Genomic DNA, 25237 nt, shown 5'->3' on the forward strand with positions numbered 1-25237 from the left:
GTGAAACCTTCTGTCACTGCCATTGGGGCCACAAGTGTGATTTCTTTTTTTGGGGGACAAATTGTCATGATGGGAATGGTTTCAAACTGAAGGAGAGTTGGTTTGGATTGGATATTAGGAAAAAATTCTTTCCTGGGAGGGTGGGGAAGCCCTGGCACAGGGTGCCCAGAGAAGCTGTGGCTGCCCCTGGATCCCTGCAAGTGTCCAAGGCCAGGTTGGATGGAGCTTGGAGCCACCCGGGATAGTGGAAGATGTCCCTGCCCATGTCAGAGGAGTTGGAATCAGATGATCTTTAATGTCTTTTCCAACCCAACCCATTCTATTCACCTGTGATAGAAAATTAACACACCTAGAAAATTTAGACACCTTCATCTGTAAGATCACCAGGCCCTAGAGTTCCATGCTGTATTTTGGCTTATTTAGCTGAGTCAGAGAAAATATGGCCAGATGGTGTGAGCACTAGAACAGCAGAGAGCAGCCACTTACCGGTTAAAGCTGATTTAAGGTCGATGCTAGAAACAGGAATAAAATTCTTCATTTCTTCATGAAAATGGGCTTGAAAGGAGGTTTGACCATTACAAGGATTTTGAGAAATGGCTCCCTATCGAAGAAATAAATGTTCTTTTCTCTCATGCAGTGCAGGGGAGTTGAAACACCTAGAAAAGGCAGGAGGAAAGCTGCCCTAGGGACTGAATTAGCTGTCTCTATCTTGCTGCCTACAGTATGCTGCTCTCCAGTAGCAATTCAGCCCAAGGAGATGCTAAGCCATAACTTTTCCAACTCTGCTTTTTTCCCCTTTTTCTATGCTCTTACTCCTTTTCTCTGCTGTTTGCCAAAATATTTGGTGCTCTGCAAGTCATGTTTCTCATTCAAAACAGATTTTATTAGTGTTAGCTGTAGAAGTCTAAGTGAGACACACAGATCCATCTCTGTCTCTAACAGGTTTTTCAAAATCTTTTTAATTCATCTGTTAATGTAGCCACATTTTTTCCTTAATCAGAAGCTTAGAGGAAAAGCTCTGGAAATAACAGGGCTGGGCCATTTCCTTTTCGTGTTACCATTGTGAACATTGAGATGCATTTTCCCCCATTGTCTCCCTCCTTATTTTGACTCCAGAGGAGTCTGAAAGCCTGGGCTGGACTGGACTTCCTGGTTTAGACTGCAAGAGTAGCTGAGACCAATCCCACCAGGATGCTTCCCACTGATCTGAGGAATCCTGCTTTATCTCTTTCCAAAGAAGTCAGGTAATCTTTGCCTTGATGTAAAGATTCATGAAATTATGCTGCTATGGATCTAGGCCTGGATAAATTCTCAAAAACCTTGTGACACCAATTTAACTCATCTGATTTTTTCTTATATTTCTTTTTTCCTTTTTTCCTCAGTGATTATAATTAAGCCATAGCTCTGTGCAGAACTGCTGTGGACCCTTAATGAAGAAAGTTTTGGACATAATCTTCTTCCAGACTTTTACACCCAGGAGGCCACAGGATTAAACACTTTTTTTTTGGCACGAATATCCTTGCAGTTTTTATTTGGCCTGAGTAAATCTGCAACACTGGAATGTTGTTCTCCAGTCCTTCTCTGCCAGCACTCCTTGTGAACCACATTCCATGTTCCATTCCACCCTTTGCCAGGTGCATTTCTCCTCTCCAGCACTGAAACCGGTGACTTGTAGCTGGGAAAATGAAAATGTCATCATCCAGGGAAGGTAGATGAAGGCATTCATCACAGAGTTCAGGCAAGATGAAGTAAGAAAGTTTATCACAGAATGACAGAAGATGCAGCTTTGGTGCTGTCAGAGGGAGTGTAAATCTGAGAAGGAAATTTTTAGTGCTCTTTAATACATCAGTTCCCCTGGCAACATTTTCTTTGGCTTTAGAAATGCTTTGTCTCTGGTTCAAACAGCTTTAATTGCTGTGGTTATCCTTTGGTTTATTCTAAAGAACTTTTCAATGCGTGATAATGTGCCAAGGAAATGGAAACATTCTCTACGCTCATAATCATGATTACATTTTTCATTATTGCTTAGGGTCATAGTTTTTAGACTTCCTGAGGCTTACATGGAAAATGAGATTTTTCAAGGAGTTCAGGTAAAGTGCAAATCTATCCAGAGCTCCTTTAAAACTGGTGCTCAACACCTCTCTCTGGCAAGCACAGTAAGTCCAGCTCTGGACACATCAGATGAACAAATGGGCAGCTTTGTCAGAGGTATGCACACACAAACACTGTGTCCAGGGCTCCAAATCCCACAGGACTTCCCAGGAAACTTACTGTGGGGCTATGGAATGAAACCCCTTTTCACACAGAATCACACAGAATTGTTAGGGTTGGAAGGGATTTCTGAAGATCATCTTGTCCAACACCCCCAAGCTTTTCTTTTTTTCCTGATGATTTTGCGAGGGCTGCCAGTTATGAGAAACATTCATACTCACACCTCTGAAAATAGAATATTAATGGATATTCCCCAAGTGACCCACAGGCACGATCCAGAGTGGCACTGTCATGATGAGAGAGCAGATTGGCACCAGAAGAGTAGGTGTGATATTGGAAGAGCTGCTTCCCCTTTGCATTTTCATGAAATACATCCTTGTGACTGACATCTTGCTGCTCCCTTTGGGCATTCAGTTAAGATCACCAAGTAGAAATGCCAAGGGTTTTTTGGTTGTTTTTTTTAAATCAGTGTCTCCTCTGCACTGTGTTTGTGATACCAGGTCTGTGACTGAAAGCTGCTCTTTTTCAGTAAGACACCGTAAGGCTCTGGCAGAGATGGTTTCAGACATTCAATTTGTGTAGCAGAATCACTGCTGTATTTTGGCTTTCTCCTGTAGAGGAGCAGTGAATTTTATTTTGATATTCAGGCTGAGAGAGTTGGGGCTGTTCAGACCGGAGAAGAGAAATCTCCAGGGAGAACTTATTGCACCTTTTCATTATCTGAAGGGGCTACAAGAGAGCTGGAGAGGGATTTTTTACAAGGCCTTGTAGTGATAGGACAAGAGGTAATGGCTTTAAACTGAAGGAGGGTCAGTTTAGACTAGATATGAGAGAGAAGTTTTTTACAATGAGCGTGAGGAAAACCACAACAGGCTGCCCAGAGAGGTGGTGGATGCCCCATCCCTGGAAAAATTCAAGGCCAGGCTGGACAGGGTTCTGATTGAGTTGAAAATGTCGCTGCCCATGGCAGAGGGGCTTGGACTGGGCAACTTTTAAAGGGTTCTTTCAACCCAGCCACTCTGATTCCATGATTCTATTCGGTCATTTCCTTTGCAACACTTGTACACAAAATGAGATCTCCTAAAAGCTGAGGGAAGTGGTGAGCACTAAAAGATCTCAAGAATACAGTAAAGATTGACATATTTAAAGGATAAAGTTTCCAGTCCCTTCCTCTTTGCTCAGCAAAGTTGCTGACAGTAGCATCACTCAGTTTCCAGCAGGAAACCTCCTGCCAGAGCCACACCCACAGGGCTTGGTCTCAGGATAAGGGGCTGACATCCCCAAAATGGGCTGAGGTGCACCACAGTTGCTCACCCTGAGCTGCTCTGCTCCCTCCTCACCCTGTCAGGACCCAGCAGCATCACTCCCACACCAGGTCCTGCTCCCGCTCACGGCTCAGCTCTCTCTGCTCTTTAATTCCCCCACTGACCTTTTACGAGCAGCAACACGTGTAAAAGCTGCAGGTCCCTTTGTGTACTCGAGTCAAACATTTACTTACAACTGCTGTTTCAGCGGTAATAATTAAATTAAACATGAAGGGATTAGAGCTGCCTGGAAGATCCACGAGCTGGAGGTGTAAATCACACCACCTCACTAATTTATGACATTCTGCGCCTCCAGCTGTGCACGGGGGCTGGTGGAGTGTAATTGTAAATGTAACTGTGACTCCTGAGGAGCAGCAAGATGATCACAGGCCTGTGTCCCTGCACACAAAGGCTTAAATTAAACGAGGTCGGGTTAGGGCTGTAGCTGAACACAAGGAATGTTGTGTACACAGTTCACTTGGAGAGACTCTAAGAAGGGGCTTGGATTTATTTCTTTTTCCCTGCAAAAATAACGCATTTTTGAGTATGTGAAACATTATTTCTCAGCCATTGAAATTGTCCAATTACATTTTGCAGTGAAAATGTACTTAAGTGAACTCTTTGGAAGAACAGCCTCAAATCCACTGCATTACCAGGCTTTGAAAAAAGTCTCTATTTGCTCAGCCAGAACATGTGCAAATTCAAGTCTGCTTTTTTCAGGCTCAATCTCCTATGTGCTGCATATGTCTAAGTCCTGTGAAAATATTTGTAGATATTTCAGGGAATATATTTCTGTCATGAACTAATGAATTTAAGTCCAGCTGCAAAAAAAAAAAAAACCCAAGCAAAATACATCAGAAATGTAAGCAAGAGAAAATAAAAGATAAAGGCAGTAAGGGAGAACTTCTCTCTTTATGGTTTTTGGTTCATAAGTGCTTGTGTTTGGAAAACAGTCTGACAGTCTTCAGTTATTCCACATTTCTCTTTTAAGTGATAAGAGAATAGCCCTGTACTTCCAGGCCCCAGAAGGACCACGATAGCCATCCCCAGGCACACAGTGGGGCAGAAATCATTTCAGGTTGGTTCTTGTTCTTCCCAAAAGTATCAGCTGTGGTTAAATTTATCTTTTTGTTTCCATTCCCTCACTGTTTACTAAGTCATTTTTGGGAAAGGGAGAAAATTCAACAGTTTCTGATTTAACAAGGCCAAGTCCTGGGTCCTGCCCTTGGGTCACAGCAACCCCATGGAGCTCCAGGCTGGGCCGAGGGGCTGGAAAGCTGGGAAAGGCCCTGGGGGTGCTGGTGCCAGCAGCTGGACACGAGCCCAGGGGTGCCCAGGTGGGCGAGAGGCCACTGGCCCCTGGGCTGGGTCAGGAATTGTGTGTCCAGCAGGAGCAGGGCAGGGATTGCCCCTCTGTGCTGGGCACTGAGAGGCCCCTCGAGGGCTGTGCCCAGTTCTGGCTCCTGCAGGAGAGCCCTGGAGGGGCTGGAGCGTGTCCAGGGCAGGGAAGGGAGCTGGGAAGGGGCTGGAGCCCCAGGAGCGGCTGAGGGAGCTGGGAAAGGGGCTCAGGCTGGAGCAAAGGAGGCTCAGGGGGGACCTTGTGGCTCTGCACAAGTCCCTGACAGGAGGGGGCAGCCGGGGGGGTCGGGCTCTGCTGCCAGGGAACAGGGACAGGATGAAATGGTGTCAAGTTGAGCCAGGGGGAAGTTTAGATTGGATATTAAGGAAAATTTCTTCCCTGAAAGGTGCTCAAGCCCTGGCACAGCTGTCCAGGGCAGGGCTGGAGTCCCCATCCCTGGGGGGATTTAAAAGCCCTGTGGATGTGGCATTTGGGGACAGGGGTTAGTGCTGGACTCAGCAGTGCTGGGTTAAAGGTTGGACTCGATGCCTTTAAATGTCATTTCCAACCTAAACGATTCTACATTTCTACTGATTTTAACCGGAAAAGGAACCAGCCCCCTAACTTGACGACACCCCAAAATGTTGATACATCCACAACTGGGAAGACAAGTGAACACACGCAACAGTGTGGTAGCAAAATTCTTTATTAAAATATCAAACATGGAACTGTTGGCTCAACACTCTCATGTTCTTTGCAAACAATACAAACATTGGCACATGTTTGACATTGACATTGCATTGTCACCTGCACAGATCCAGGAGGAGCAGCATTCCTGTCACATCCTGCACACACCAGGAGCCTTCGTGTCCCCTTGCACTTCCATGTAAGGCAAAACTTTCACTGCAAAAATCCACCCTGTATTTTCAGAAGTGCCTGGGAGCATTGTACCTCCACAGTGAGGCTGAGTCAGAGGAGCTGTGAGACCAAATCCTTGAAAATCCTAATTTAAACTGAGAATGTGTTAGTTGATTAATTAGGGTTGTGGGGGAAAAAAAAATTGTATAAATTTTTCTGCATCCAAAAACTGATCTTGGAAGAAATAGAGTGTGTGGAAATGCAACCAATGCTAAAACACTGTCACTTCTGCTGATTTCTGTACTCCTCCCTACTTAGAAGCAGTGGAGTAACTTTCAGATGACCTTTTCAAAGCTATTCATTAAAAAAAAAAAAAAATTAATGATCTTCTAACCCAGAATGCATAAAAACACTGGGGTAGTGCTCTACTTCTGCACACAAACTGCCCCCAAACTGCCCCCAAACTGCCCCCAAACTGCCTGAATTTTTTTATCAGCCAATACAAAACTTAAAAAAATAACTATATGTACACTGCAGTATTGTGTTTACAGTTCTAGTTATATTTCTGATCATTTTTTGATGGTTTTTCATTGGAAAATACATATAATTTTGCAAAAGGCCACTAATGCTGTTTTGATTGTTTTAAAATTCATGATCTGAGGCCTCAGCTGCAAAAGCTAATTTAATTTAGCTGATACATATAAACTCCCTAGCACAGTGGTTTTGTTTAAACAAATGGATTTGCCTTACATGCAATCATCTGCTTTTTCTTAAATCACATTTTCCAGCAGGGTAGCTTATTATTATTCAATTAGTATATTCTTATTCAAAGCAGCCTAGGGAGCAGGGAGGAATTTAGTCTGGAGAAAAGGAGGCTCAGGGGGGACTTCATTGCTCTCCACAACTCCCTGACAAGAGGTTGTGGCAAGGTGAGGGTTGGTCTTTTCTCCCAAGTAAAAAAAGCAACAGGACAAGAGGAAATGGCTCCAAGTTGCACCAGGGGAGGTTTAGATTGGACATAGGAAAAAGTTCTTCACAGAAAGGGTGGCCAAGCACAGGAACAGGCTGCCCAAGGAAGTGGTGGAATGACTCTCCCTGGAAGTCTTCACAAAATGTGTAGATGTGGTGCTTAGGGGCGTGGTTTTGGGGTTAATGGTTGGGCTCAGTGAACTTGGAGGTCTTTTCCAAATTAAACAGTTCTGTGATTCTGTGAATTACAAAATTATTTTCTGATTTGCACAAAGAAAATCATTACATTGAGGAAAATTTTGTGCAGCAACTAAAAGCATTCACTTGGGAAGCCACTTTGCAAAGAGGAGAGGAACAGGCTCCCAGGATCCCTGACATTTCAACCTGGACTCATCTGCTCCTCAGCTGAGCTTCAGCAGTAACAAATTAAATGCTCATGGACAGCCAGGCCATTAGAGACTGATGTGGGGACCAAACATTCTGAAGGCAGCAACAGAGACATCTTGTACAGGTCACTTGAAATTCCAAATGCATCTCCCTGGAAACAGGATCAGGATGGTTTCTCAGACCATGCCCAAGGACTTACTCCCAACAGCACATCAGCGATGGATTTCATAGAACCACAGAATGGTTGGGTTTGGGTTGGAAGGGACCTTAAAGATCATCCATTTCCACCTCCCTGCCACCTCCTACTAGGATTTAGCCCCAAAAATACAGTGGTTGAGTCTGCAGAAGTGGCTGACTGAGAGCAGCACCATCTTCCCAGTTAGCAGCTGGATTCAAGTAACTGGGAGCACTCCTGAACTCCAATAAAAGCCACAGCCAAGAGGTTGAGCTGGACTTGGTCCTCAAGAGTGACTCTTTTTATGCTGATGCAAAGCCACAGACTGCTGACACCAGGCACAGAGGTGGAAGTGAGACCTTCAATTGCCTGCAGGATTATTTCATTATTGTTTTATTATTATTTATGACTATATTATTACCTCTGAGAAAAGGAGGAGAACATCAGGCTGATGATGCTGTCCCAACTCACAGACCTCAACCCCTCAAGACAGGGAGCTAGGAATGACCAGGAAACATTCCCTTCTGCTCGCCATTTTTCCATAAATTAAAGGAATAACCAGTCTGCACCTTGGGCACAAGAGCAATGAATGGCAAAAGATATTTCTGCCTAGTACATGGAAAGAATAGTGATTAAAAAGATGTTGCTTGGCTTTATCAGTCTGACCCATCACACTTTTTGAAGGCAGCAAAAGTATTCAGAAAATAGCTGAACTTTAAGTAAAATTGAGCTGCTTAAATATTTTAATTATTTAAATAAAAGATTAAAAGTTTACTGAAGAATCTTAAAATGAAGAAGGCTATTCTTCTGACAAACAAATAAACATAGCTTCTTCCGTCATCAGTGGTCAAAAGTAAGTGCATGATCTCAGGTTACTCTACACCAGAAGAAAATAAATAATATGTTATGACCATTATTAAACACTTCTCGGGATTTTCCTGCTGAAAATATTTATCCTGCTCTTCAGACACAGGCAAGTAAAAAGAGATACTTGGGAAATCCTCGCCAAGAAGGATTTGAAAAGAAAGAAAGAAGAATGCTTCTTTTCAATGAAAAGAAAAGAAACAATAAAAAATAAATAACACCAAAATAATAAAATCTATTTTCCTGTCTTTCTTCCATGCTTTTACCATGCCGGGTGTTGGGTCCCCTGAGCTCCCCTCAGGAGCAGCTCCACTTTCACTGCTTTTTGGAAAGAAACAGTTCACACAGACATTACAGGCATTCCGTGCTGCTAACACCGACCTTGCCTGTGCCTGCAGGAAAGTCAAACAGGACCATTGCATAAGGGAGGATTTCTGAACTCCCTTCTCCCTCCTCAGAGCCCTGAAGTATTTTTCACAGCATCTGTTGTAAAGACCCCGCTCCTTATCTCTGACACTTATAATCAGAGATTTCATGAGGCTTTGCTTGGGAATGAAGTAAGAGATAGGGCTCCTGGCCTGAATGATTACTTGAGCACATTTCCCCACTAGGTCTTGTTCTTTAAAGAGAAATATCCTCCTGTCTTCTCCCTCACACACCCAGTTTCTCATTGGAAAAAAATGCCTAAATCACTGTTAGTGACTCTAGTTTAGCCTTGGCAAACCATTCACAGTAGCTCTCAGGCAATCAAAGTGAGACACAAATATAAAAGATGTCTCCAGGGTCTATTTTAATAGGAAGAGCAGGGCACCCTCCACTGGCTCCACCATGGATTATTTCCACCAGGAAGCACACACACCAGGAAGCAGCTGTAGCAGCTTTTACACATCCACCAGGTGACCTGCAGTGCCCAAGGTTGTCCCAAGAGCATTGCAAGGGCAAATTCTACCATCTCTGCGAAAAAAAATTGGTGTAGACTGAAGGAGGGATCTGTGCCAGGATGCAGCTCAGCCCACACAGAGCTGGCTGCAAGGGCAGGGCTGCAGCTTCCTCTGCCAGGAGGGAGCATCCTGACAGCTACAAATACCATTCCTTACATGCCTGCACAGATGGGTGCAGTAATTCATCAAGATGGTGCAAATTTTATTCTCTGAACAGAAGTGCTTTGACTGTTTGTTTGGTACTGCAGAAATGTTCCCAGGCCTCTGGCAGCAAGATTTGGAGGGCAGGTTAGCAGGCCTGAATGTTTCGGAAAACAAAACTTAATCACAATTATAACTTGGGTAGAGCAGGGATGCACGGAGGTGGGAGTGAAGGGGAGAGAAAGAGGTTTGCACATTCTTGGACAGAAATAGGGAATTTTTTCACAGAGAGGGTGGTTAAGCACTGGAAGGGGCTGCCCTGGGAGGTGTTCAAGGAATGACTGGATGTGGCACTCAGGGCTCTGGCTTAGTTGACAAGGTGGTGTTAGGTCAAAGGTTTGACTCAATGATCTTGGAGGTCTTCTCCAACCTTAGCAATTCTCTGATTCTGTGATTAAAATGACCATTTAAAAAGTCTTTTAACGAGATGGAGCTGGAGTTAATTGGGAGTTTGCTGGAGTTGGGAGCAGCCCTGTAAAAGCAGAGAATTTCAGTTTGTTAAGTGGAGCAGGGTAGGTGCTAGAGCACTCCTCCTTGATTTCCTGCCACCAGGCGATTCCAGTAGCTCAGCTGCTCGGATGGTTTTATTTCATGGCACGTCACGATTTTCTTAAAGCGAGGGACAGAGAACCTGATCCTCTCCGGGAAAAACGTCTGCTCTGAGTGAAGCTCCTCCAGCTGAATTTTTAATTTGGCAAGGCACAGCCCTATGAACACATCCTCCAGTTTAATGAATGGAACGCTCTCAGAAATGTTGTAGATCTGACTGGCTACGTCACTGGATAAAACATATCCAGTCCCGGAACAAAAGGGTGGGTAGGTCGTTCCTGGATACTCCTCCCTACTCACATACCACTTACTCCCTCTTGTCCTTATGGGGTACTCGTGCAGTTTTAAAAAGCCTGTGAAGAACCCAGCAGTCTTCTTTTTCCTCAGAAGCAGCTCAGTGAGGTAAAAAACGTTGACAAACACGTCTGTGTCGGTTTTCATCACGAAGCCGGACTGGGAACAAAACCGGTGAATCCACTCCATTCCCATCATGGTCTTCAGGGTCAGGTTGTAATAGGTGTCTGTAAAGTTCTTCTGGATGATGTCTCTGTACCTCTGGCTCTCTTCAGCGATGCTAGCCTGCTGGCTGGGATCCACAGGGCTTCCCAGGAGGAAAAACGTCACCAGGCTCTTCCCAGCCACTGTCCTCTCCTTGCCCCAGGTGTGCCGGATGGCCATCCTGGCATCCACCTGCTGGAAGGAGGACGCCACGAGCAGGACAAGGAAAGGAGGGCTCTTGTGGCAGTCGACATCCGGGAGCAGAGAGAAGTTCCCTTCGAGCCTCCTGAAAGTCTCTGTGGGGAATATGTAACCCTGGCTGTTCCCACAGAACACGCAGAACTCGGGCCAGCTGTACAAAACCCAGAAGCTGGCACTGCTGAGCCCGACCAGGCAGACAAACAGCCTGAACTTTCTGAAATCCATCTGAAAGGAACAAGAAGGAACAGCACATCCATAAAAATAATCCCTGCTTCCTCTCAGTGCTGTGCTCCCAACTCCCTGCACAGGGATTTAAAGCCAGGTCAGCTCTAACTGAAAGCTGCCTGTTTGAGGGCACTCACCCACATTTCTCCTCCTGCCACCCCCACGAGATGTTCTGCTGGCAGATTCACACTTGGGCTTAACTTGAATCTGCCCTCCAAGCCACTGTGTCCTCAGACATCCACACACGCGTGTCCACTGACACCACGTTACCCAGGCTGATGCTTCAAACCTGCTCCCCATTTTCAGCACACTACAAACCAAGTTTAGACCCACCAGGGCCAGAGAAAGAGCAGATTATGTGCCCATATCACAGGGCAGAGAATAACAATGATGGGGGTTTGGGGTTTTTTTTTAAATACCATGTTTCTCCATTTGTGCCTGTGTCCCAGAGCCAGCAGGTGTCCAACAGGCACACCCAGCCAGGTTCCTCTCATCTTCATCACCTTTGTGTCCTGTGGGGCTCTTGCACCAACCCAGAAACTGCTCCTGATCCTTTTGCTGCAGGGGCCATGCGTCACATTTTTTAAGCTGGGTCAGCTGCTCTGAAGACAAGAAAAAAACCAAAACAGCAGTGGGTCACATTATTTGGATGTTTCAGCTTGTGCAGAGTTTGAGTGCTGAGTTTGACTCACTAGGACATGCTGAGGTAAGAAGGGGGTTGTCCTATTCCCCTCTCCTCTTTAAGTGAGAGAGATATGAACAACAACAACAATGTTCACTCATTTAACCTTGTAGCAGATTAATGAGCTGCACATCTGCCTATAAATCTAATAGAAATTTTGAGTGAGAGAAAAATTATCAAAGCAAGCCCAAAAACCTTACAGTGCCAAAATGTTACACATCTCCATTAATTAACCTGGTGAGAGGAGTTTAAGGCTCGGGTTGTTCATTCCAGTAAGCCACAGACTCACCAACTACTATTTTAGAGCACTAGGATGAGGCAATTTTTATCAGGGGGGAAAATGCATCTCCTTCCACTTTCCCCCTTCTTAACAAAGAGTTGTATCTGGCTCCCCAGCTAAAAACACAGCAAACCAAGTTAACCATGCCCAGAGCTGCAGCGTTCTTGGGAATTTGATCTTTGCCTTCTGACCAGGAATGTTCTGTGTAGACTCCCCCAAGTCAGATTAGTGCCTTCCTTTTGCTCAAATTCCCCTTTCCAGGCGATCAAAGGTTTTACATTGCAGGATTTAAGTTCATTTGAATGTCCAGCCAGGCGTTCCTGGAACCAAATCCAGTTCATTTTACCCATAAGAATGTTCCCATTAACTTCAGTGATTCTTAAAATCATGGAACAAGTAGAACTGGAGTCTTGGTTTACTGGCATTCCCCCCACAGTGAAATGCTTTTTTGCAATGATTCACTGATGAATTTTGAAAATATTTCAGAAGTTCACATTTCTTCTGGCACTTATATTTAAATTAACTTTATCCTTAAATAGATAAGGATGTTTTCTTGTATGTACAGTTCTGAGTCGTCCTGTAATTAACTTTAAAACCGCTTTAGTTAAATGCATACGTAAAATTGTGTGAGATTATACATTCACATATATATATATATATATATATATATATATATACAAAAGGTTATACAAAAATCTGCTCTACATCTGTTTTAACATTCTTCAGTGGCCTGGGAGGAAGCACATGAATATCCTGAATTGTGTTTTCAGGACAGGAGGGTGTTTTGAGGTTGACAATGGAGATATACAAGAGGTTTATTCCTGTCAGCAGGAACAGTATCTGCCTGATATTTCTCTGTCACAGAAATTCCAGAACACATACAAACGAAACACTGAATTAATTTAAAAACTGAGACCAATTTTGTATTAAACCCATTAAAACCTTTTCACAAATATCCAAGTGCAAGATGCCCTAACACACAACAACCATTTTACAAGATTCCAGTAGAATCAGACTGATATAACATGACCATTGTTTACTTTTCTTTCCAGCACTGGTAACAGATCTAAAAAAACTTTAAGAGGTCCTCGTTTTGGACAGCTGGGAGAGCAGCCTCCCACCTTTACCATTCTGCCTTTCCAGAGCCACACTGTCTTCCTGATTCAGCCGATGCGTGAAGGAGCACAGCTCGTGCACACACATAAACACACAAACACTCACAGCTGGGCAATGCAAATGTTTGTAAATGCATGCAAAGTGTAACCATATTTTATAAGTTTAGCAAGAGGCACACATGTCCATGCATCCTTTCCCAGCAGGGCCCTGTGCAGGGATCAAGGGATAGGCAGTGTCTTGATACGAAGCGCCCACTATCCCAGAGCAAAGTCTCCTTTGGTTCTGACCAGCTTTTGTCATCAGCTTGATCATCAAAAGGCAAAGCTGGGGCTGTCTGGAATCTGCCCTCCTGAGCTGGAGGAATGGAGCTCTTTTTCCCTCACGTGGAACATTTGCCATTACTCACTGAGGTATTTGTGGAAGGGGGTGGGGAGCGAGGCCCAGATCACACCAGTAGCACCTTGGGCGTCCCCAGTTTGGTGTCTCAGCTGTCTCTGCCTCCCCAGCTGTGTAATCCATCCATGTGTAACCTGGAATCATGGAATGTTTGGGTTGGAAAGGATCTTAAAGATCATCCAGTTCCACCTCCCTGCCATGGGCAGGGACACCTTCCACTATCCCAGGTTGCTCCAAGCCCCGTCCGACCTTGCATTTACTGGGAGAGGGGTGACAGAGACACAGGCTGCTTCCTCTTGCCAAAGCCATTGTTCTTCAAAAACCATCCATTCAATTCTCGTTTGCAGGTGAACAGGGAGAATTCTGAACACTAAAACCATTTGTATTAGCAGAGGCAGGGCAGCTCCTTGGAGCACTGAAGTTTCTGTACCAGGGGATTAAATCACCCTGGTATTGTCTCCTCACCCCTGGGATGCTGAGCCCCCATCCCATCCCCATTTTGCATCAAAGCAAATCTTTCTGGTTTTATATCAAGTCCTTTTGCATGATGTTATACTTGACTTTTCTCTGTGATCTCAGTCAGAAATCACAGGTTTTAATTATCTCAAAGCTTTTTCCATCTCCTGTTGTTCCAACTGCAAAATATTTTATGAAGGGCATTACCAAAAAATTGCCTGTTTCATGTCCTAGAGACTTTTCTTAAACTGACTGGCACTTCCTGGGTCTCTGCAGATCCAAACGTGGCTTGCATGGAATGCTGGCACCAAACAATGTGGGAGTTGCAGCTGCCTCTCACACCCACCTGAAATGAACACCTAAAAAAAGACTCTGCTCTCTCCCATCAACTTAAGGGGAGTTGAATTTTTTTATTCTCTTTGTTATTTATTAAATATCCCCTTTTTTCTTGAGACTGTCTCTTTTAGACAAGTCTCAGTACTTCATTTTTCAGCACAAAGTGTTACAACAACTCTAGCATTGAATACAAGCAACCAAACACACTCCAATGGTTACAAATGACTGCACATGGCTCTCCAATTTGGTAGCCATGAATTAAGCCAATCTCATCAAAGACTTTTCTTTTTTTGGCCACTCTTCAATTGCTTTTTCTATCGATTTTCATCTGCTGGGCTTCAAACTCATCCCTGATGTAAGTGCAGCATTCTTGTCCTGTAACAGCTCATTTTTCCGTAAGGCCATGTGGTTCTGTAGAGCCTCATTCCTTCCAACATTCTATCCAGCAATTAGTTACATTGAATATTTTAGCTGCTTTAAATTTTCATAGGAATTTTCATGAAACTCTAAAGGTGTTTTTGGCAAACAAAGATTTTGGTTGACTATTAAGAGACATCTTACACACATGAGCAACGCTTTAGTTACCAGGTTATTCATTCTTTTTCCTCAATTTTGTTCAGGTTGGGGATAATAATTTAAGTTTAATAGCATAATTCATTCTTTTCACCTTTCCACTGGCTTGTGGCTGGCACAGAGTGTGTAAATCCTGCTGAATTCCCAAGGCCTTGCTAACTTGCCCCACTGCTCCTGCTATAAAATGAGACTCTCTGTCTGATGACATTCCTAGAGGAGCTCCAAAGCACGGAAATATTCGATTTAGCAATATTTTCACTGTTTCTTTTGCCAGGTTGGTGCAGCAGGGAAATTCTTCAGGCCACCCAGAAAAGGGATCCACTAAGACTAGAAGATAGTTACAGTTCTCTTTGCATGGAAGTCCTGTAAAGTCAATTTGCCAACAATCTCCAGGAGAGCTACTACATTTGATAGCCTCTATCACGGCTTTATTTTCTCAAGAGCTATTACTTGGCCATAGGGGTGACTGCCCATCCACCAGGGTGAAATTTAGAATATAATGCCTCAAATAACTGACAAATTTTTGAACTATATTCTGGTTTAATACCTGACTCCACAGCTCCATAGCTGTGACTGCTCACAATCAGCTGGGCCATCCTTGGCATAAGGGAATAATTCAAAAGATTTCCCAGGATCTGGGAAGTCCAAAGCTGGAGGCCTCATTAGTGCTTTTGAAGTCATTTAAAAGCAGCCCAAGCATCATCAGGCCATATAATAAAGTCTTTATGGGCAGTTTAAAAAGTCCATACAAAGGGTGGGCCTGTAATCTGAAATTCCTTTAAATCTATTACAGTGAACCATTCCAAATTTATTTATTTGTTTGTTTCCTTTTTTTTCAGTGTGGTTACGAGTGTTTTGGGTTAGTTAGCATTTTTATTAACTGCTCTTAAGTCTTGTACTAACTGATAATCTTTAGTATTAACATTTTTGGCTGGCAAAATTGGAGTTCACCAACAACCTGGACCTTAAAAATTTGTTAATGAATAGGTAATGAGCCTTTTCAGTGTGTTGACTTTAAAAGCTGTTGGGTTTATATGACCAGGCCTGGGTCTGATTTTAGTTTGATTCTCACAGGTTCTGCTCTTTTTGATTTTCCAGGGATGTCCCTGGCCCACACAATGGGGATTACTTCATCCTTCATTTCCTTTGGAATAGGCTCAGATTGGAAAGTCAGTTCCTGTAATATAAAAATTGAAGTTTCCACATATTTAGACACAGGGATTTTAATCTGAAAGTCTCCTTCCTGAAACTTGATTTGTGCATTCAATTTTCCCAGTAAGTTTTTCCTTAATAACTGTTTCAGAGGGTTAGGCAGGTACAAAATTGATGGGTTATTTATAGTTTTCCTGCTTTGAACTTAACTGGTTTGAAAAAGGGGCGCAGTTCACAAGTTCCTGTGGCACCAACAATTGTGATGGAGGCATCACTTATTACCTTGCAGGGTATTTAATAATGAGTATTTGGTTCCTGTGCCTACTAAAAATTCCAGTTTTTCATTTCTTAGTGTGGCTGTTACCAGAGGTTCTGCTATTGCCATGAGAGGGTTTGGAGGAGTCCTGGGTTTTACCTGAGGATCCTCCTGCCTCCAGTATCTATGTTTTTTATGAAATGTGCATTGATTTGTTCCCAATCTTCCTAATGAAGGCTGAGGAACTGAACCCCTTCCCCTGTTTCAAGGCTCCTCCCTGGGGACGAGAATTTTTTACTGTTTTCTTTTAGAACTGCTATCATTTTTGGTTTAGTTTTTACCTATTTTTTTTTCTTTTTTTTTTTGATTTGCACATTTTGATATACTGCTCTTACAACATCAAGTAGTTTACCTGTATTAAAACTGTCCATTTCTTGGCTTTTCTGTAGTTTTATTCTAATATCATCTGAGGGTTGTCCTATGAAAATAGGAGCCAGGCAACTTTTACTTTCCTCCCAAACGTTTTATCTTTATTTCTCTCTTATCTATGCCTGCAGCCAGCCTTTTCAGTCCTCTATGCACAGGACTTTACAGCTAAGTCTTAAACTTTCTTTTTTCCTTGACAATCTAAATGCTGGTAGCTGTTCCGCCAAAATATTAGAAAACCAGGTTTCAAAATCTCTGTTTTAAAATACCAGAGGGCTAAGTTCTAAAATACCAAAGTAACTCATATTTAAAACATTAAAATACTAAGTTCCAAAACACTAAAGTAACCCAGTTTCAAAATATTTGCATACCAAGTTCCAAAGCACTAAAATAATTCCATTTCAAAACATCAGAACATCAAGCTTCAAAATATCAAAATAACCCAACTTCAAGATATTAAATTCTAAAGTACCCAATTCCAAAATACCAATTTTCAGACATTTTATATGGTCAGGATTCCCAAATCCAAAAGAATGCCTTAATGTCACAATGGGATCCTACCTGTGTCCCAAATGAATCGGGGGGAATCTGTGATTTTCTGCTGAAAAATTACAGTGCCAGGATGAAAAATCCAGAGACCCCCCCAGGCTTCACAGGAGACCAGGCACTTGTCCCGTGTAGGTTCACCAGAAATGACACCAAAATTGTCAGGAATAAACTTATCTAACTTTCTTTCTGTTGCTTCTTTTTACATAATATGCCAAAAACCCACTGGAGGCCTCTTTATCTGTTTCCCCACTGGTCCCAGACATGTTTTATCATCCTCTGGGCACACTTTCACATTGTTTTATTTTGGGGGGTTTTTTGCCAGTTAGACTTTAAGGTCTATTCAGCAGCTTCAGGGGAGCTGAAAATGTTTGTTCTCTATGGTATTTTTCACTGTGACCCGATGAAGAAGGTGGCCAAGGTCTGGGATCCAAATCCCACACCACAGCACTCTCTACAAGTCCCTATTTCCACAAACTCCCTCCTGCATCCTGCCACGGGCAGCAGGTTGGCTTTAGGGTCTCTCTGCTCACACCACTGACCCTGGTGGAATCCCTTCGTGTTCCCCAGAGATCAGGCCATGGTAACTCCTGTGACAGAGCCCAATTACTCCATCAAAATTAACCTGATGTCTCCTTTAGGTCTGTTAATGAGTGTAATTATCTGAACAGCACCAAGAGATCAGGGCTATGAGCCATATAGTTCAGGAAAAGCAGTCGGGCCTGAGGCAGAGAGAGGGAAGTAGGTCTGCAGTCCCCCTGAGGAACAGGTTCAAAATATCAATTTAAAGAAGCAAAGTTTTCTTAACTTTTCTGGGGCAAAGCTCCAGTTGGGCCACTGGGTCCAGGGGATGGTTGGTGCTGTCTTTGCACTGAGGTCACACACATCAGCCAGGGAAAATCCCAAACCACAAATGATCAAAGTGCTTTGCACCACCTGCAAGAGTCCTCACTTTGTAAAGAGACTCAAACAGCTGCAGCCCCAAAATCAGAGGCACGGCTTTTAAGAGTGTGACCAGGAGCTACAACCTCAAATCCTGCACAGTTAAAGTCAGCAGCCTTATTCCCATTTTCCTTTCCCAGTCACTGACTGTAACATGTGCCCTGGTATAAGGACTAGCGATAGCTGCTAACTCCCGCTTTTCCTTGGAATAAAGCCCCTAAATTGCTTTTTCATAAGCTCAGCATGACACAGAGAAGGATTAAGCGCACATAGATAATAAGAAAATGTCAAGAACAGCAGGACATTTATTTTTTTTCCGAAATGCAAGTGTTTCAGAGAAGCAGGGGCCGGTTTGGAGCTCTCCAAAATGACATCTCTGGCAATGCAATGGGTTCAGCAGCAGCTGGGTCATCGTTTTTATGGGAACACACATGGGCAGCCTGGTGTCCCCTGCTGCTCAAGCTCAGAAGGCAGGGAGGGATGGCCAGGGCTCTCTGGCTCAGCAGTTTTTTGGTGTCCCTCCCCTCCTGGAGCAGGACATGGCCTGGCACCTTCCTTGTCAGGAACAGCAGCACCTGCCCAGCTACCACACAGGGCTGCCAAAACCAGGGGTGGTGAACCTCTGCTTGAAATAGAGGGTTTCATGGGGACAGGCATCCCCCAGGAACTTGGGCTGGCTCCTGCCCTGTGCCCTGTGGAGCCTCCCAAGCCAGGGGTGACTTTTCCAGCTGGAAGAGCTGCACATGAGCAGCCACCAAGGTGATGAGGCTGAATGCCTCCCTCTTGGCACTTTAAAATGCTACTTTTCAAAGGGAGGGGCTTAGGGCAACATGTATTAACAGTGTGCTCGCCCAAACTGGCAGGGAAAAAGGGTGGAAACCCAAAAAAAGTGCAGGGCAAGGGAAAAACTTTTTGTGCTGCCCTTACTGAACCTTTTTCCCTCTGATACGTCTCACCAGCCTCTGCTATCAGGATGGTGTCTCCTTGTCAGTCCAGCAGCAAGACAGAGCAAGGCTCTGTTCCTCTTCTCCACACACACCAGTTTCTATCACTTCAGCACTGAGTTTCTGGGCTCATTATTTAAATCCTCTCCCTTTTTTTTTTTCCTTTCTTTTTTGTCCTGATTATTTTTGTCTCTTTGGTTTTTCTCTGGTTTTTCTCTCATTTTTTCTTCAGGGCTGCTGTGGTGGGGGCTTGGCTTTCCCAGTTGTTCCCAGCTGAGGGGATGTGCACAGTGAGAGGGGCTCTGAGGGCTGGGGTTTTATTTTAAGCTTTCCATGCTTAAAATTAGCCTCTGGCTCTCCAGAAAGGCCAAAATGTTTTATGGCCAGGGAGTGACTCTGTCACAGACGCAGAGCAGGAGTCCCTAAGCCATCAATTAGACAACAGATAGAGAAGGAGCATTACTGTTATGGATTTGCAAATCCTTCTACGTTGCCTGGCTTATGTTCTGTCATTATGTTACTAATACCCATTTAGCTGATTGACCCTGTGACTCCAACAACAGTGAATTTTCTTTGTAAAAACATTGGGCTGGTTTTTATTTACCACTTCAGGTTTTAATAAGGAAAGAATTAAAAATAATTAAAAGAAAAAAATATGTACAGTAAAAAAAAAGTGATGTTATTAATTTTCTAGAGAAAATATATTAGAGTGAGATGTTACATTCTAGCTTAATATAAGCCAATACAAGTGAAATGTATAAATTATATGATATATACAGATATTTGCTGTATTCTTAAGAGCCTGGCCAACACTGGCACAGTTATAATAAGCAAAGAAACATTTTTCACAGCAATCAAAGAAAAACCATGATCAAAAAAAATAGAGAAACTTTAAATTATAAATTGGTTAAAATTCAGTAACTGAGTAAGAGTGCCTGCAAGGTTCACTTCCATGCCCCACTGAGCTATGAGACAATTTCAGAAGAACCACCTGACCCAGAACAACTCCTTAACCTCACCCCTGTAGAGGCAAATTTGCACCATTTCTTCCTCTGAATCATATTTTCTGTACCACAGAGGGTGATTTACTGGTGGTTAACCACAGTCCCAGCAGATTGTATAAACATAACCTAAACACAGCCACTCTCCCAGAGGCAGAGCACAGGCACAGGAGGAGTTTTGCAGGCAACACTCACCCATTTAATAGCTCCATCTTAATTTTTGCAAAGGAAAGAACAAACATTTGTGGGCCACATCCACCCAGAAAAGTGGCAGATAAAGAAGTGTCACCTCGGGTGTGGAGATCTCCATTATAAAAATAGTTGCAATGGCCCAGACCAGGTGGCTTTGGGTTCTGCCTCTGTCCCTACCCAGATGCCTAAAGGAGAATAAAGATCATGGCCAGAGAGAAGCCTTTGTGGCACAGGATTCTTTTGAAGCAGAGGATACATCTTCCTCTTTATTAAAAAAAAATCATCAAGAGCCATTAGCTCTTAATGCACCTTGATCTCATCCACTCAGCCACGAGCGCTTGCTCATAACATCTGTTTGGAAAAGCCAAAAAAGCATCCTCAGACCAAAATGTGATTTTGCTCTCAAAACCAGCAAAAAGTTTGGCAGGAGGTGCAGCTCCTCTGGTAATGTTGCAGGAAAGAAGTGCTGCAGCTGAGGAGTCAAAAAGAAATGTATTCCCAGGGACTTTAGCCAAGCTAAGGAAGCTCGCTTCTATTTTAAAATAACAGTTTGCTTTTCCAAGCCACCTGCAAAATTCTCCGGATGAGTCCTGGCCCTAAAACACCCACAAAAACGTTCAGTTTGGGCACTTAGTAAGACCAGATCCTTCTTCCAGGATGGAGAAAGATGCTGCAGTGGGGGCTGGAGGCATCCTGTTGCAGAGCTCGGACCATCAATGCAGGGACACGGCACAGGACACCCAGTACAGTCCAACCCCCACTGCAGGTGCTCTGTGGCCTTTTTAGGAGCATATTTGGACACTTTTGATTTAATCCACTTCCACTGGTGATGGAAACACAGCTGGCAGCCAGCCAGCCAAGGGCATCCTCTCTCACAGGCAGGGAAAATAGCAGCGCCCTGGGGCTCTCCCTCCTTGCTCTCTCATTTTGGTTTCTTCCCAAACATTCAGCCTAAAAGCCTTCTCCTCCTATCACTGTCCTCCCTTCACCTGGTGAGTCAACCATCCCTTCAACCATCCCTTTCTGGGTTTCTCTCCAGTGCTAATAGACTCTTCTTCTAATGCTCCCTCTACTCCTACAGTGCCTCCACTCTCCTTCAACCACTGATGCTAGTGGGCATATTTAGCTTCAGGATGGCCTCATGGATCAGCAATTTCACCCTACTTGCTACATTCCAAACGTCAGATCTCAGCACAGATAAGCAGCTGTCCACAATGGGATGAACCAGAGGAACCTGACCCTGTGTAAACCCGTGTTCTTCATTGTGCTGAACAGGAACAAAATCCAGCTCACGTTCTTCTTATCTTCATAAACAAAGCAATGAGGAACTTTCTTCCTCGGGCTCTTGTGGCCACTGCCAGGACTCCAAAAGTCCAGTTCTCTGAGTTATAGAAGCACCATTCTTCAAAAATTCTATGCCCCCAAAGCAAATTATTGATTGCACCCTCATTTACAAGTAGTACTGCTTGTTGTTTTTTATCATCTTAATGCAAAAGAGAAATAAAACTGAAAATGGTATTTCAGATAGAATGAAGATCTTGCTCTTCTCCCTTGGAAACAGTCTCAAGATACATGAAGGAAGAAGTAAAATAGCACTGAAGTGATAATTATGCAGATTGTACCAAAAAAAACCCCATTCAAAATGGGAAAAATTACCAATAAAGATATTCCAATATTACTCCTAAATCTTTGAGTGCTGCTCAGTCCTGACGATATCACTGTAGGATAAGGACCTGTCAGGATGTTACCTTGCAGATGTTTTTCCTCCTCTATTTTAATCTGGGGGAGCACTTGGAGCAGGTGAGCCTGGTGCTTGTGCTTTGCCCTTTGGTTTCATGCTGCCTCTTGGCACAGTCGTTTTTTGGTGTTTGGAACTTTATGCTCCTCCAGTAGTTGAACTAACTCTTTGCATTCATGTGTCTGTGAAAGCAGCAAGTCTGGTACTTCGGGAGGAAAAATCTTCCTGGGCTTCAGGGAGTTTCCACTCTGGGCAGAGAGAGCCCAGGACAGGCATCCGAACTCCCCTCGCTGTCCCGTGGCAGATGTTACCTGGGAGGGACAGCGTCCAGCTCCTCGTTTGGCTTGTGGGGCTCAGGCAGAAAGCAAAGGAACCCAAATCCAACAGCGGGGCCCTGATGCTGCCAAATCCCTTGTCAATAACTACTTGGCTTTAAAAGTGCTGATTACACACAGAAATGTTTGCGGGATCAGGTGCGGTGGCTGCTTTTTTAATTATTTACCTGTGCTTCGTTGGTCTTCTTTTTTCAGCATTTTATCCAAGCTCCCAGCAGGACAGCGAGGAGAACACTGCCCTGGCTTTGTCCTGTCTGATCCTGGTCTTCATGTGGGGCTGCCAAAATGTTCCCCCGTGTAAAACACCCGACAAGTCCGGCAAACGAGATTACTCGTTGCTGCGTTCTCACCCCCAAATCAGTCTGCCGTGGTGTCAATTACCACGATACCCGTGTTACCAGGGGATGGACATCGCAGTCCGGAGCCCACTGTGAGGCCACGCACTGCTGGGGACATCCCCGGATAGGGAGGGCTGGATTTTGATCCCGGTCTTCCGAGCGGGGTCACACCTGCAGCCCCCTCTCCTCTCCCTCTCCCCACCCACCGCGGCCGTCGGAGAGTTTGGGAAAGTCGGAGACGGGGTTCCGAGGGCACACCCACGGGTGAAGGGGCTCAGCCGCTGCTCAGGGTCCTACCTGGAGCTAGGGGAAGGAAGAGGCACCTCCTCACCCCGGGCGCCCGCAGCGCATCCTCCGGCGGCTCCGGCGGCGGGCGGCTCTTCCCAGCGGGATCGCCGGCTACAGCCGTGCTGGAGTCCCCCTGTCCCCCCGGAGCCCGGCCATCCCCAGCGAGGGGCTCATCCTCGGCTGCGTCTCCGGAGCCAGAAGCGAAGGAAGGCGGCGATGCGGCAGCGGTAACCTGAACTCCCTGCCTGCCTCTTCCCTCTCTCCCTCCTCCCTCCCTCTCTCTCTCCCTCCCTCTCCTGCCTCCCTCCCTTCCTCCCTCCCTCTCCCCCGTGGGGAACAGACCCACTGAACCGCTGCGGCTCCATCGGCAGGGAAGGGCAGGTTAGGAACTGGCTGTGAATGTTTTTATTTTGGATATTTTGGATGGGAGGGGGAGGCAGCGTCCTGCCAGGTGCGGCAGCTGGGAATCGTGTCAGAGCAGCGCCAGCCCTTCCCGGCGCTGCGAAAGTTCGGCTGGGCGCTCCCAATTTCCAGCAGCACAGCCTTGATTTGCTCAGTGGGAGAGAAATCCCCCTCTCAAAAGCCGGCATCGAGGCACCCTCGGAGGGGTTTTTCCTGATGAGGAACGACAACCCGCGGAAAGGGGGAAAAAACCTCACCCTGTGCGTGCCCCGGGGTGACAGCATCCCTCAGGCTCCGCTCACCGCCCCTTTCCTTGGACCCCCGCGTCTGCTTGATCCCGGAGCTGTCTGGGCTCCGGACAGCCCTCGGCCCCAGGCACAGTCAAGCCTTTGCTTCAGGGCAAAGTACAAGTCCAGGCGGGACACCCGAGCCCTTTCCCGGGCCACTTTCAATACTTGGAGCACGTGGAGAACTGCAGCACTTTCTCCTTGATAAACTGGCCCCTGGGGACAGCAACAGGGACAGCTTCACACCACAACAATTATTGAAGCAAATGGCTCCGGGGGAAAGACATTTCTCTTCTACAGGATGCAAGCTCCAGCAGAAAAGAATATTCCCAGACAAACGTTATGGATAAAGCAGCGCATTTAATAGAAAAATGCCCGCGGACGATCTAGGGCACTGTGAATTTCTAGCGAGAAAATACTCGCTTTGATTTGTCATTGTCATTTTTTTGAAACAGGTTGTTAGAGCGCAGCATGAAAAAACACGAGACAGATCAATCACTGCGAGCTGCTGGCAGCTCCCTTTCTCCTCCCCCTCCACTCCATGGCTGGAGATGGAGAGATGTAGTTAAGGAGACACACAAAACGCGGTTTGCTTGTTGTACTTCGCAGAAGAAATACGAGCGAGAAGAGAGGTCCAGATCCACTTCCAGATTTGCTGCAGAAAGGACGGCCCCAAAAGCTTTCTTTATTTTTTTTGTTATTCAAAAAAAACCCACTCCTGCGTAGTTTTAGTTTCCTGTAATGAGGAAGCATTAGCTAAGGCACCTAAGAATGCCTGTGCCTCCCTCTGCGTGCATGACTCTCTCCTTTGTACTCCAAGTTCCTAAATAAACCTTTCCTTTAGTTTTGGGAAAGTGCTAACACTTCCTTTGTCACAGTCTGACCTACAAAGTCTTGACAGCTACTGCACACACAAAAGCTTCTGCCCTCCACCTGGAAACGGGGCATTTTCCCATGGAAAATGGGAAAGCAGTGCAGGGGCTGGGGCTCCAAACTCGGCCCACACTGCTGCTGAACGTCACACTGCACACTGGCTGCCATCAGGGCAGCCCTAAAATGAGAAATCATGGAATCACAGAATGGGTTGGGTTGGAAGAGACCTTAAAGATTATCCAGTGCCACAGGGAGGGACACCTCCCACTGTCCCAGGCTGCTCCAAGCTCTGTCCAACCTGGCCTTGGGCACTGCCAGGGATCCAGGGGCAGCCACAGCTGCTCTGGGCACCCTGTGCCAGGGCCTCCCCACCCTCACCAGGAAGAATTTCTTTCTCATATCTATTCTAACCCTGCCCAAAATCAAGGCTGCTCCTCCTTGTCCCATCACCCCATGCACTTGGGGAAAGTCCCTCTCCAGCTGTCTTGTAACACATTAACTGAGAGGGGCTCAAAGGTCTCCCTGAATCCTTCTCTTCTCCAGGCTGAACAATCCCAGCTCTCTCAGCCTGTCTCTCTAGCAGAGGTGCTCCAGCCCTTGGATCATCCTCGTGTCCCTGCTCTGTGCTCATTTGAACAGATCCACGTCTGTCTCATGCTGGGCACCCAGAGCCGGACACAGCGCTGCACGTGGGGCTCACAGGGGCAGTGTAGAGGGGGAGAATGCATTGCCAATCCATGTAAAGCAGTTTCCACTCCCTCCAGCCAGGCCAGTCAGCTCCAGGTCACTGCTCCCAGCCCGCTCTGTGAGTTTTAGCAATTTGCTTCTCCACGGTTTTTAGGCTTCCCAGCTGTCAGCAAAGCCAGGGAGACTCCAGGGCACTCGGTCTCAAGGCACTCCCTGCACGGGCAGATTACATGGCCCAGTGTCTGGGAGGGGCACGGGGGGAAGGAAAA

The 25237-nt window shown here is 45.3% G+C and overlaps 1 protein-coding gene and 1 long non-coding RNA gene across 5 annotated transcripts in view; one reads left to right on the plus strand and one right to left on the minus strand.

The window, feature by feature from the left end:
* Nucleotides 1-9594: 9594 nt before the first annotated feature.
* B3GALT5 (beta-1,3-galactosyltransferase 5) overlaps nucleotides 9595-25237 on the minus strand; it is a 28814-nt gene continuing 13171 nt past the window's right edge. Inside the window, exons 1-3 of one of the 4 annotated variants that reach the window (XM_048290799.1) lie at nucleotides 23379-23679; nucleotides 11142-11324; nucleotides 9595-10722 (exon numbers count right to left, since the gene is read on the minus strand). In XM_048290799.1, coding sequence (XP_048146756.1) covers nucleotides 9769-10722; nucleotides 11142-11222 — 1035 coding nt within the window. In that variant the 5' untranslated portion in view covers nucleotides 11223-11324; nucleotides 23379-23679 and the 3' untranslated portion in view covers nucleotides 9595-9768. Of the gene's footprint in view, nucleotides 10723-11141; nucleotides 11325-13206; nucleotides 13348-22728; nucleotides 22958-23378; nucleotides 23680-25237 lie in introns of those variants that run through there. The other 3 variants (XM_048290793.1, XM_048290809.1, XM_048290819.1) reach the window with 3 other exon arrangements.
* LOC125319577 lies at nucleotides 22990-24262 on the plus strand. Its single transcript, XR_007200818.1, has 2 exons — nucleotides 22990-23100; nucleotides 23864-24262. It is a non-coding gene; the product is annotated as an uncharacterized LOC125319577 (long non-coding RNA).

The sequence above is a fragment of the Corvus hawaiiensis genome, chromosome 2 (assembly GCF_020740725.1).
Source record: "Corvus hawaiiensis isolate bCorHaw1 chromosome 2, bCorHaw1.pri.cur, whole genome shotgun sequence".
Taxonomy (NCBI): domain Eukaryota; kingdom Metazoa; phylum Chordata; class Aves; order Passeriformes; family Corvidae; genus Corvus; species Corvus hawaiiensis.